This window comes from Saccopteryx leptura, chromosome 6 (genome assembly GCF_036850995.1).
Source record: "Saccopteryx leptura isolate mSacLep1 chromosome 6, mSacLep1_pri_phased_curated, whole genome shotgun sequence".
NCBI lineage: Eukaryota > Metazoa > Chordata > Mammalia > Chiroptera > Emballonuridae > Saccopteryx > Saccopteryx leptura.
In genome coordinates, this window is record NC_089508.1 from 145,714,635 (window position 1) to 145,728,382 (window position 13,748).

Sequence of the window (13,748 nt, forward strand, 5' to 3'; positions counted from 1 at the left end):
AAGGAGCCTGGGCAAACATCTAGGGGCCGGGTGGGCCAGTTATTGTTTTACAAGCCAAGAGGAGTTAAGCAAAGATCAGACGAAAAAGATCAGACGGAATCCACTGTTACAGCGCTCACATGAATTATCCAGTACAAATGGTTGTCTATTTTATTTTTAATAATCTTGTGGTAAATTGATTCTATGATTTCTTCAGTAATCTTCCTAGTTCTGAAAATAGCCTTTGGAATATATACTGCTCACAAAAATTAGGGCATATTTCAAAATGAATATGAAGCGATAAAAAAACAGCATTTTTAAATTATTATTAAACAAGAACATCAGAAAAGCAAACAAGTCAAGGAAAGTTGTTCAGTTATGCAAATTAATGCAAAACCAACTTATTTCATTGGTGAAAATGCACCACACAAAAGGCTGAAAGTACTGGAGTATCTCTGATCCCCTAATGTTTGTAATTTAAATGTTGTTTTATGCCCTTTAACTCTTTGCAGAAATAGCAATGCCTTTTCTATACCCAGAGAGGGGGGATGCTTAGGATCCATAGGCAGAGGGGGAACAAAGGTGAAATAGTCCCTTTTAGCACGCTGGCTGGTGTTTTCTTTTGCAGGTTGTTACCCAGCTCAGGAAAGCCTCAGGTTCCTTGTTCTCTGTACATGAAGGAGCTTCAAGGTTTCATTGCCAGAGTTATGAGTGACTACTTTAAACACTTTGAATGCTTGGATTTTGTCTTTGACAACACTGAAGCTATCGCCCAAAGAGCAATTGAACTTTTTATCCGAAATGCCAGTCTTGTAAGACCTCTCGGTGAAGGCGGGAAAGTGCGCCTGGCTGCTGACTTCGCACAGGTAAATTGACCGTGGCTGCAAGGTGGGAAGGTTCCGCCTCAAGGTTATCTGTTAAGTAAAAGAGTACGCAGTTTTCAGTGTCTTAAAGAGTTGAAGCATGAAGAAAAATAAATTTATTTAAAACTAATTGGTAAAAGAAAATACATACTTAAAAAGTTTAAAAGTACTTTCATAGCAAATCATAGTGGATATTTTTGGGGGGTATTTAACAAAAGAATCATCACTCATCTATGATACTTCATGGTTAAGGTGAAGTCACTCATTCCACAGGAAAGCAGCATTTTTCACTTTGATGTGCTTTGGGCTTTCTCACTATGTTACTACCCAACCAGGTCAAGGCAGTATTGTTAAGAGTGATTGCTAGAAAATAATGTAGGCAATGAAATACAGCCTTCATATTTTTTTTTCTTTTTTCATGTAAAGAGAGAGAACTCCAACACGTCTACAATCTTCTGGTGGCCAGTTCAGCACTCCACGACAGTGTTTTAATTCCTTTAGCTACACAGTGGGCCAGGTAGATTAGGAGTTTGAATATTTGCTTGCCTTTATTAAATAGAGTACCTTTCTTGTATATGGTCAGTTTGAAATCATTCCAGGCTATATGATGTAGATGAGATAAAATGACATTAAAGTAACAGAACCATAATCAGCTTTTACAGAAAGGATCCCCCCCCCCCTTTGTCCTTTAAGACATATGTTTTAAGCCTTCCAATAGTATCAGAGGCAAAGAACAACCATCTCAAACATACACATTTATTAAGAGATCATTTTTGGTGCAGGCCAGTTAGCTCAGTTGATTAGAGCATCCAGAAACACCAAGATTATGGGTTCAATCCAGATTAGGGCACATGGGGAAGTGACCAAATGAATGCACCACTAAGGAGAACAAGAAATGAATGCTTCTCTGTCTCTCTCCTCCTCCCTCCTTCTCCCTCTCCCTCTCCCTCTCCTTCTCCTTCTCTGTCTCTCTGAAAAAAAGAGAGAAAGATTCAGATAATTCACATTTATATAACATGTCAAAAGTTAAATCATTTTTGAGTCTTTCAAAGCTGTTAGCTTTGCTAGTCTAAATAGTTATTCAAATGGATTATTCATAGTGGTCTCCCAGCCCCCCTGCTATAAAAATAAACAGACTGTAGTGTGTGTCCCTGTTTATTCCTGTGTGTATCTGTGAGCAAGTCCTGGTTTATTCTTCCTACCTAGAGGAATGTGGCAGGCTGCTTGTACTAGCTGGTGGTGTCTGACACTCCTCGCACCTGGTGGAGTCACAAAGGAACCAAGTAACATAACTTAATATTTAGAAAGCTAGAGTATATCAGTTGGTCTAGAAATAAGTCAGTTTTATCCCCAAATGATATGCCTCAGACTCACCACTAGACCATAGTAAAGAGCCTTCCTTTGGGAAGTATGCCTTTGTTAGCCTTAGCATGAAAATGGAAATTGTTACCGCTAATGTGGCTCCTTCTTCTCATTTTTGTCAGCTTCTTTCTCAGGCACCTGTGCATTTTTCTTTGTTATTTCATGTTAACTCAGCTTAGAGAAAATTATATATGGTGTCTTACTTGTCCCTTATAGGGCTTATAGACCGTCATTGAAATGAAGACACAGTGACATACCAAGGCCTGCCTATATTTATTAAGACATTACAAGCTATACTCAAATGAGTGTCCTTCTTTTCCCTTTCCTTCTGAATTTGTTTTTCTTTTTCTGGCCTCCTCTCCTGGGCTCCCTCCCCCACCCATTTATTTGCATTCTGCTCCAGCTAGTTCTTGAGTCACTTTCCTGGAGGCAGCTCTTCAAGTCCAATTAGAGTGGCAGCCAAGGGGACGAGTGGGAGATGGCCAGAGCACAGTGCTGGAGGAGAAAGGCGTTTTGGTTTTGCTTTTCATTTTAATAGTATGTTCCCGTGGGTCTTGGAAGATGGAAAGCATCCCCCCTAGCTCCGCGCTGCCGCAGCTCTGCTCCCAACACTGCCTCACTCAGGACTCTGTATGGCCTTCCTTCTTTCTTGAGACAAGTTGCCCAATAGACCAGAGCTTTCCCAGGTTTCTTCCCTTAAGGGAAGTGGACTCGTAGGGTCCAAGCATCCTGTGTTGTTCATTCCTTAACTACACAGAGAAAAGGCTCTTCCACACAGGGTTTCCTTGGTGTGAGCAGCACGTGTCCTGGCCACACTGACAGTGGCTGCTCCCATCTGTCACGCTGGTTTCTGTGTCACTCCTGTCCAGCGGCCCAGTTTTAGGGTTTCCTCCTTTTCCCTTGGAAAGGGCCTCCCGGGCCTGGGGGTAGTGGGCACAGGAAGGGTGGGGGTGGAGGAGTACTGTCATTCATCATATTCACAACCAGTAATATTGGCAAACATTATGCAGCTGCTATAGTATGCCCTCGCCCATATTTTTAAAAATTAAAGTGAACTTGGGTTGTTTTTTTTTAATTTATTTATTTATTTATTTTACAGAGACAGAGAGTCAGAGTGAGGGATAAGACAGGGACAGACAGACAGGAATGGAGAAATGAGAAGCATCAATCATTTTTCGTTGTGCATTGCGACACCTTAGTTGTTCATTGATTGCTTTCTCATATGTGCCTTGACCGCGGGCCTTCAGCAGACCGAGTAACCCCTTGCTTGAGCCAGGGGCTTTGGGTCCAAGCTTTTGCTCAAACCAGATGAGCCCGTGCTGAAGCTGGCGACCTCGGGGTCTCGAACCTGGGTCCTCAGCATCCCAGTCCTACGCTCTATCCACTGCGCCACCGCCTGGTCAGGCAGAACTTGGGGTTTTGATTTGATTTGATTTGGTGTCTTGCCACAACTGCAGTTATGTGTTGTTCAGAGTCGTGCTTGAGTGGAAGTATTTTTCTGGGGTCAATCAAAACACTTAAATAAGCATCACCCTGACATTTATATTCATGACAGGCATCAACCGGGAACTAGAAAGCCTTAGACTGCCTCATTATTGAAAGTTCTAGCAATTGGTTTTCAAAATTAAACAAAGCCATGGAAGCCAGTGGAATCAGGAATACACAGATCCTCTGTGGGTTTGGAAAGAGTTCTTGGGAGAGACGTGCCTGCTATTCAGGCAGAAATACTAGGAAAAGAAATTGCTCAGGAAGAGACACTGGAGTGTTTGGGAATGCTGATTATTTGGCCGAAAGTCCAGTTGCAGTGACAGATATGACATATTTTGAAGATCTCTTCAGGAACCCTAACTTCTCCCACCGGCACCATTGCCCAGGTGGAAGAGGAGGTGGGTGCAAGGGTGCCATCTGGAGGGCTCAGGGCAAGGAAGAGCCCAGCACACAGTCCCCTTAGCAATCAGGTCACAGCACACGGTGCTTTCCTGCAGGTAATTAATTCCTTGCTGTGACCACATGGCCTCCTTGTCTGCACTGATCACAGTGCAGCCCTAAAAGCACCAAGCTTGTCCAACTCCCTGGGCTTCTGCTGGTTAGGATCTCCTTAGGGACATGTCCACAGTGTCCTCTGAAGCACATGCTCCCCTCTGCTTCTCAGTTATGTTTTTTCCTTGAAGGAATGCATAACTATTATATTTTAAAACTGTCTCTTTTTAAATTCTTTAAACTAATGTTTTTAATTCATTTTTATTTTTATTGATTTTAGAGAGAGAGACATCAATTTGTTGTTCTACTTATTTATGCATTCATTGGCTGATTGTTATATGTGCCCTGACCAGGGATCAAACCTGCAGCTTCAGCACATTGAGACGATACTCTAACCCAGGGGTAGTCAACCTTTTTATACCTACTGCCCACTTTTGTATCTCTGTTAGTAGTAAAATTTTCTACCACCCACTGATTCCACAGTAATGGTGATTTATAAAGTAGGGAAGTAACTTTACTTTATAAAACTTATAAAGCAGAGTTACAGCAAGTTAAAGCATATAATAAGAAGTACTTACCAAGTACTTTATGTCAGATTTTTGCTAAGTTTGGCAGAATAAATCTTTATAAAACAATTTACTATAGTTAAATCTGTCTTTTTATTTATACTTTGGTTGCTCTGCTACCGCCCACCATGAAAACTGGAACACCCACTAGTGGACAGTAGGGACCAGGTTGACTACCACTGCTCTAACCAGCTGAGCTACCAGGCCAGGGTGGGAATGGCTAACTGTTGATGTTAGTATTAAATTATTTCGTCAATGGTACTTCTAGCCGTTTTTTTTTTTTAATTTTATTTATTCATTTTAGAAAGGAGAGAGAGAGAGAGAGAGAGAGAGAGGAGAGAGAGATAGAGAGAGAAGGGGGGAGGAGCAGGAAACATCAACTTCCATATATGCCTTGACCAGGCAAGCCCAGGGATTCGAACCAGCGACCTCAGCATTTCCAGGTCAACGCTTTATCCACTGCGCCACCACAGGTTTAGCCGTTTTTATTTATAAGGCTTCTGGTGTCCTTGAAGTGAAATCTGTATTTCACTTTTTGCCTGGAAATATAAACTTAGAAAAAAAATTAATCAAGATTCTAAGTCCTGTTCTAATTCCTGTTGCCTTTTCTTCTGAACAGTCTATGGCAGAAGTGTCCTAGAAGCATCGAGAGATGCCCTGTGGCTAACCAGATATCTGGGATGGGCCAGGAGCAGCTCTGTAATTAGCTCACAGAGCCTCAGCTCTCCCTGACAGGAGAGCAGACAGGAGGCAGTGGCACATGCCATGTTTGTCTCCACAGCTGACTGCAGGGTCACCTCCTCTGAAAGTAACACTCCCGCCCTTTAGAAACATGGCCTTTATTAGTTAATGAAATTCTGGCAGAAGAAAATGTTTTTCAGTACCCTAGAGGTCCTTTGTGGATAAGAAATTAATTTTAAGCACTTAACATTTTGAAAGTGTCCTGTGACAGAGATATCTCCTGCTTCCTCATAGATTGCACAGCCATTTGAGGTCATGTTCTCTGAGAATTTTTCCCCAGCCATTTACTTGTTTTAACATTTGATCCTGTTCAATAGTTAAGGCAAAGGTTGTTTGGTTTAATCTTTAAAGATGATGAAATTCACTAGAGTAGTATAATTTTTAAAAAAATATTTCACGAAAAATACTTCATATAATTTCAGTCTATAAAAAAAATCACATAGCCTGACCAGGCAGTGGCACAGTAGATAGAGCGTTGGACTGGGATGCAGAGGACCCAGGTTTAAAACCCCAAGTTTGCTGGCTTGAGCGTAGGCTCACCAGCTTGAGCAAAGAGTCGCTTGCTTGAGCATGGGATCATAGATATGACCCCATGGTCGCTGGATTTAGCCCAGAGGTCGCTGGCTTGAGCCCAGAGTCACTGGCTTGAACAAGGAGTCATTTACTCTGCTGTAGCCCCCCTCCCCACATCAAGGCACATATGAGAAAGCAATCAATGAACAACTAAGGTTCCGCAATGAAGAATTGATGCTTCTCATCTCTCTCTTCCTGCCTCTGTCCCTATCTGTCCCTCTCTGTTTCTCTCTCTGTCTCCGTCACACAAAAACAACAAAAATCACGTATATGTATATACATAAATGCACACAGAATTAGGTGTATGACTGGAATTACCAACTCAAATATGTGATAATCACATGTTTACTTTGTGCTCAGTATAAAATCAATGACACAGTCTGAAGAAAACCAGAAACTCCTACAGAGTGAATCAACTAAACAGGCCCTAAGGAACAGCCCATCACCCATTATCTTTTGAGTTGAACACCAACTCAGAGTCTGCTCTATTTTGCATTGTTAGCAGGAATCCTGACTTTTCTTTCTTAAGTTTTTCTCTTTTTATATACTTACTCTTTATTTTAGCAGCTTTTTCAAACCTGTGAGTTTTCCTCTAGGACATACAGTGTATACTCTGTGTCTTTGTCAAGAGAGATACTCACTTATCCAGAAGTCACTCTCAAGACCATCTCCAGGACGCTGTGCCCCCATTCTCCTGACACTCAGTTCGTACATTTGATACCATAGGTCATTTCTCTGACTGGTCGTTATTGTGGATATGTGCATATATGTATACACATGCATCTAGCATATGATTTTTTAGAAATTATATCATTTAGATATATATCAATCACATAAATATATATGAATATATAAAAATATATATTCTTTTTTTGCTAAATTTGAGAGAGCTCCTTGAAGCCTAGACAGTCTAATTCATCTTTTCATCTCCATGTCTAGCTTTGTGCCTGCCATGAATAAGGAAGTAAACATCTTTCTTTAAAAAGTGAGTGTTTAGGTGCCCATGGTGTTTCAGGAGCAAGGAGACTTGAACAGTTTTTAGAAGGATGGCCAGCAGGATGGCCAGTGGAGGGACGCCCCACTTCCCTTCTGGATGCTTTTCTTATGGAAAGATGCTGCATTACCAGGAAGGAGCCTTTTTTCCCACCTCTTTTCTAAACTTTGTTACTAGGATCCTCTATAAAACAAGAGTGCCACATATACCATTGCACTTGCAATTGGTAGATAAAGGATAGGTAGCCCAGGCCTGGCCGGTTGGCTCAGGGGTCGAGCATCAGCCAGGTGTGTGGAAGTCCTGGGTTCGATTCCCGGTCAGGACACAGGAGAAGCGTCCATCTGCTTCTCCACCGTTTCCCCTCTCCTTTCTCTCTCTCTCTCTTTCCCTCCTGCTGCCAAGGCTCCTTTGGAGCAAAGTTGGCCCTGGCACTGAGGATGGCTCCATGGCCTCTGCCTCAGGTGCTAGAATGGCTCCAGTTGCAATGGAGCAACAGCCCAGATGGGCAGAGCATTGCCCCCCTAGTGGGCATGCCGGGTGGATCCCGGTTGGGTGCATGCAAGAGTCTGTCTCTGCCTCCTCACTTCTAACTTCAGAAGAATACGAAAAGAAAAAAAAAGGAATAGGTAGCCTAGCCCCCTGGTCAGCAAACTGCAGCTTGCCAGCCACATGCGGCTCTTTGGACCCTTGAGTGTGGTTCTTCCACAAAATACCACGTGTGGGTGCTACCTTGATAAGGAATGTACCTACCTATATAGTTTAAGTTTAAAAATTTTGGCTCTCAAAAGAAATTTCAATCGTTGTACTGTTGATATTTGGCTCTGTTGACTAATGAGTTTGCTGACCACTGGCCTAGTCTGACCAGGTGGTGGCGCAGTGGATAGAGTGTTGGACTGGAATGTGGAGGACCCAGGTTTGAAACCCCAAGGTTGCCAACTTGAACATGGGCTCACTGGCTTGAGCGTGGGATCATAGACATGACCCCATGGTTGCTGGTTTGAGCAAGGGGTCACTGGCTCTGCTGTACCCCCCTGATTAAAGCACATTTGAGAAAGCAATCAATTAACAACTAAGATGCTGCAACAAAGAATTGATGTTTTTCATCTCTCTCCCTTCCTGTCTGTCCCTATCTCTCCCTCTTTCTGACTCTCACCATCTCTTTGGGAAAAAAAAAAAAAGGTATTCTAAAACTGTAGTTAATGACAAAATTTTCAATCAAAGAAGAAATAAAGAGAAGTAAAACCAATTGATAAATTATTGAGTGAGGATGCAAACTAATTGAAATGGGGGGAAATTTTTAAAATACTGATAATAATTGTCAACATTTATTATTTTTTTAAATTTATTCATTGATTTGAGAGAGAGAGAGAAACATCATCTTGTTGTTCCACTCATTTATTTATGCATTTATTGGTTGATCACCTTGTATGTGCCCTAACCGGGGATTGAACTCACAGTCTTAGTGTATCAGGACTATGCTCTGAACAACGGAGCTACCCGGCTGGGGCAATAATTGCCAGCATATAAAGAGCTCTTACTACATATGCCATGTGCACAGTGCTTTGTCGAATTATCTATTTATTTGGATAATTCTATGAAGTCAATATTATCTCCATTTGGCGGATAAGAAATCTAGGACTTTTGAGAGTCACTGTAGATGGATTCCTCCACAAATGTGCTGCCTCCACAGCCAGTGCTTTTACTCCCTTGGACCAGCCTAGTAAAAATTGTCTTTCTTCATGTTAAATATAAGAAGCTTGTTATGCCTATGTGAAGTATGGACACACAGTTTTGAAAACCTTATATTCTCTGTTTTTTAATTGAAAAAGAAGTCTAAACTTTCTCCTCTTACATAACAAAAAAAATGTGGGGGTTTTTTTCATGAAGAAGTGTCTCATTTTGTGCCTCTTTACTAAATAAGTGTAAAAGTTATCTAAGATCTTATATTTTAATAAATTTGATTAGTTTTTAAAACTTGTCTGTTAGTCCAAATAAAATTAGGTTTAACACGAGCTACAACTTTCTACGATCCAGGTATGTCCCCAGTTCACCTTAGGATTCTGACATTAAAAGCTATGAGTATTATCTTTTCATATTTCAGATGGAGTTGGCTGTGGGTCCATTCTGCAGAAGAGTATCTGATTTAGGAAAGTCCTATCGAATGCTGAGGTCATTCAGGTGAGACATAATCCTGTTATTGTTGTTAGTATATCCATATCCTATTAGTAGATAAATCCTTCGCTGCTATTCATGTTGAATTATATGAAATTGCCAATATTTAACCATTTTGTGACCTACAATAATGGTGTTTCATATGGTTCATCTTAAAAGTTATGCAAACTAGAAACATGTATAGAATTTCACGCAGTGACTAATGAGTGTGTGTTGTATTTGAGTTACAGTTCACAAGATTGAGCTGGTAAATATTATGCTCTTTCTAAGGGAATTTTCAAATTCATTTTTTACAGAAAAACATTGAATAATAATGCCAGATAGTTTGTAATTATATAGACATCTTTTTATGAAATTTTTATTTATTTATTTACTTCATACATTTTTAATGCACTCTACTTCTAAATAGGTCATACGTTATATCCCATAGCAAAACTATTGAATAGAGTATTAAAAAACTATTTAGTGCCTGACCAGGCAGTGGTGCAGTGGATAGAGCATCAGCCTAGGACGCTGAGGACCCAGGTTGCAAACCCCAAAGTCACCAACTTGAGCACGGACTCATCTGGCTTGATTATAGGCATGTATAGGATTATAGGCATGACCCCATGGTCGCTGGCTTGAGCCTAAAGGTCTCTGGCATGAAGCCCAAAGTAGCTGGCTTGAGCAAGGGGTCACTGGCTTGGCTGGATCCCCCCACCCCTGTCAAGGCACATATGAGAAAGCAAGCAATGAACAACTAAGATGCCACAACTATGAGTTGATGCTTCTCATCTCTCTCCCTTCCTGTCTGTCTGTCTCTCTCTCTGTATCTCTTTTTCTCTCACTAAAAAAGAAAGAAAAAAACGATTTATGAAACATAGCAAGTAACTGTCAGTGTAGTAGATAATTTAGACTAAAGATGGGTAGTGTAGCTGAGCACAAAATTTAGAATTGAGCTTCCTAAAAACCAGTTCAAAAAGGAAAACAGGTTAATTCCTGCTTATGATATAAGAATATGCCAGTTTAGTGGAAAAATCCTTTTCAGTGCTGAATGCTTATATAGATCTTTTACTAACTCAAATTTTAAAAGTTCGGATCCTGCTCACAGTGCAAGTAGCTTGCCTGACCAGGTGGTAGTGCAATGGATAGAGTGTCAACCCAGGACATTGAAAACCCAGGTTTTCTGAAGTTGCCAGCTTGAGTGTGGGCTCACCAGCTTGAGGCCAGGGTTGCTGGCTTCAGCATGGGATCATAGACATGACCACATGGACACTGGCTTGAAGCCTAAGGTCACTGGCTTGAACCCAAAGTCACTGGCTTGAACAAGGGGTCACTGGCTTAGCTGGAGCTCCCAGTCTAGGCACAGATGAGAAAGCAATCAGTAAACAACTAAAGTGCTACAACAACTACAACAACAAGTTGATGCTTCTCATCTCTCTCCCTTCCTGTGTCTACCTTCCTGTCTCTGTCCCTGTCTCTCTCTCCCACTAAAAAAAATAAAAATAAAAGATTTTAAGGAACACTGAGTAGCTTAATGACTTGTGTCTTCAATAGCAGATTATAGAAGGTAAGGTGTTCATGTGGCTATTTATTCAGTAAGCCGGGACTTCCACACTTTTTCACACCATAGCATACCTAGAGCATGTGTACATCCAGACAGATAGTCATCCCTGAGGACTGATAACACTTCCCACCAATATTTGTGGTCACAGCACCACAAGTAGGAATCTTTCATATAAACTATCCATGACACTCAATAGCATCCAGTGTGGGCGAAAATACGTTTACAGTTGTGAGTATGCGAAACAGAGTTTTCTTGTATTGCCATTTATTAATTATTCTATTTGCCATATGAACAACTGTAAATCTACTTTTGCCCCACCCTCTATAATGGTCTTTGAGTGGATTTCTGTGAAGATAATACAGGAGAGTTTAGTCATGGAATTTTTAAAAACTGGACTCTACTGGAAACTAGAGTAATCAGTAAGCAGTAAGTCCTTTAAATAATCACTCTTCTCTCTTTTTTCATCCAAGCTTTCAGCAGTAAAACATTCAGGTGTAATGTCACTTGATATATAAGAATCTAAGGTTGGTGATTGAGAAGGGAGTCCTATGCTTTGTAATTGGCAAAGATTTTTTTAATGCCAACACAAGAGCCTGAATTATCTCAAATACCCATGTGTGCAGAGGTGATTTTTAAAAAAATTTAAAGTGGACTCACAAGTGAGGATTTCAAAAAACTTAAAATGAGACGTTACCAAACATGGAGAAGTTGAAAGATTAAGAGGTCTGAGGTTACTGATCCACCAATCTGTCTATACCATAAAACTAACCTCAATAAAGCACCTGTAAAATCACTTCTTTGAATAAGATGGGAACATAGTGATCCCATATAGGTAATGAAATACTGCCCTCAGTAATAGACTCAGCATAGTAGGGGATATTAACCAACTAGTTATTGAAAAAGACATGGGAAAAGTTGTGGTTTGGGATTTGCTATAGTAAAATTAGACTATTATTTTTTATAGTCTTAGTTCTCATGTTTAGCTGTGTATTGCATGTGTTTGTTTTAAAATGGTGCTTACCTTCATGTTTGTTGAGGCAAGATGGCCTTTATTAAAGTTGTGTCACAGGATAGTGATACAAGTTCTGAGGATTTCACATAAGACCCATTGTTAAAACGGTCATTTAAAATGGGAATTTTCTGTTAGCCTCCCAATTTTCACATGAGAAGAGGACTCTAAAGGAGCATTTAACAGTTTGAATAGTGACACCTTCTAGTACCTATTTATAGAAAATAGGTTTATCAATGTATAATAAAAGAAAATCCAACTGACCAGGCGATGGTGCAGTGGATAGAGTGTCGGACTGGGATGCAGAAGATCCAGGTTCAAAACCCCAAGGTCGCCAATTTGAGCACAGAGTCGGTGGCTTGAGTGTGGGATCATAGACTTGACCCCATTGTCGCTGGCTTGAAGCCCAGGGTCGCTCATTTGAGCAAGGGGTCACTCGCTCTGCTGTAGCCTCCGGGTCAAGGCACATATGAGAAAGCAATCAATGAACGACTAAGGAGCCATACGAAGAATTGATGCTTCTCATCTCTCTCCCTTCCAGTCGATCTGTTCCTATCTGTCTCTCTATCTCTATCTCTGCCACACGCACACAAATCCTGAGTTTTTTTATATCTAGCTTCTCTGTGGAGCAGTAGTCAACCTAGATAGTTCCAAACTTGTTTTCTTTTCATTTTTCCATTATTTCATTTTTCCATAGGAAGGAGGGAAGGAGAGAAGCATCAACTCGTTCTACTTAGTTGTTCACTTTAGTTGTGCACTCATTGGCTGCATCTTCCATGGCCCCTGAGGTATCAAACCTGCATCCTCAGCATGCCGGACAACATTCTGTCCACTGAACCACCTGCCAGGGCCTAGAGGGTTCCAAACTTTTAAAAGATTTTATTTATTGATCTTTTAGAGAGAGAGAGAGAGAAATCAACTTGTAGTTGCTTCACTTTCGTTCATTGATTGTTTCTCATCTGTGCCTTGAACAGGGCAGGCCCGGGGTTTCAAACTGGTGATGTCAGCGTTCCTGGTCAACACTCTACCCACTGTACCACCAGAAACTTTTGACTCTTAACTCACAATAAGAGTTATTCTGGCCTGACCTGTGGTGGCGCAGTGGATAAAGCGTCGACCTGGAAATGCTGAGGTCATCGGTTCAAAACCCTGGGCTTGCCTGGTCAAGGCACATATGGGAGTTGATGCTTCCAGCTCCTCCCCCCTGTCTCTCTCTCTCTCTCTCCTTCTCTCTCTCCTCTCTAAAATGAATAAATAAAATAAAAATTAAAAAAAAAAAAAAAAAGAGTTATTCTGGGCCCTGGCCAGTTGGCTCAGCGGTAGAGCGTTGGCCTGGCGTGCGGGGGGACCCGGGTTCGATTTCCGGCCAGGGCACATAGGAGAAGCGCCCATTTGCTTCTCCATCCCCCCCCCCCTTCCTCTCTGTCTCTCTCTTCCCCTCCCGCAGCCAAGGCTCCATTGGAGCAAAGATGGCCCGGCGCTGGGGATGGCTCCTTGGCCTCTGCCCCAGGCGCTAGAGTGGCTCTGGTCGCGGCAGAGCGACGCCCCGGAGAGGCAGAGCATCGCTCCCTGGTAGGCAGGGTTTCGCCCCTGGTGGGCGTGCCAGGTGGATCCCAGTCAGGCGCATGCGGGAGTCTGTCTGACTGTCTCTCCCCGTTTCCAGCTTCAGAAAAATACAAGAAAAAAAAAAAGAGTTATTCTGTGTTACAGTCTGGTATAGATTTGCATGCACACATGCAAGCATACTCAAATCCACATACATGGCACACATGCACACTTGTGTCATGAAGCATTAGTTATTCTCACATGAGATGTGCTCTGACATTTCTTTTTTGTTCGATTATTTTAGCCCACTAAATTGGTTTTATGACTCATTAATGGTTTGCATCCAGCAGTTTCTCATCTTTCTCACAAACTCACACTTCTGCTGCTCTAGTAACAGGAAGAGTTTGTGCGTTTCCAC

General features: G+C 41.6%; 1 protein-coding gene across 2 annotated transcripts in view; it reads left to right on the plus strand.

Annotated features, from left to right (window-relative positions):
* Positions 1-13,748, plus strand: part of COG5 (component of oligomeric golgi complex 5) — a 444,866-nt gene that overhangs the window by 407,038 nt on the left and 24,080 nt on the right. For both annotated transcript variants that reach the window (XM_066342433.1, XM_066342435.1), the window contains 2 exons: positions 608-845; positions 9,160-9,236. In XM_066342433.1, the coding sequence (XP_066198530.1) occupies positions 608-845; positions 9,160-9,236 (315 nt within the window). The remainder of the gene's footprint in view (positions 1-607; positions 846-9,159; positions 9,237-13,748) is intronic.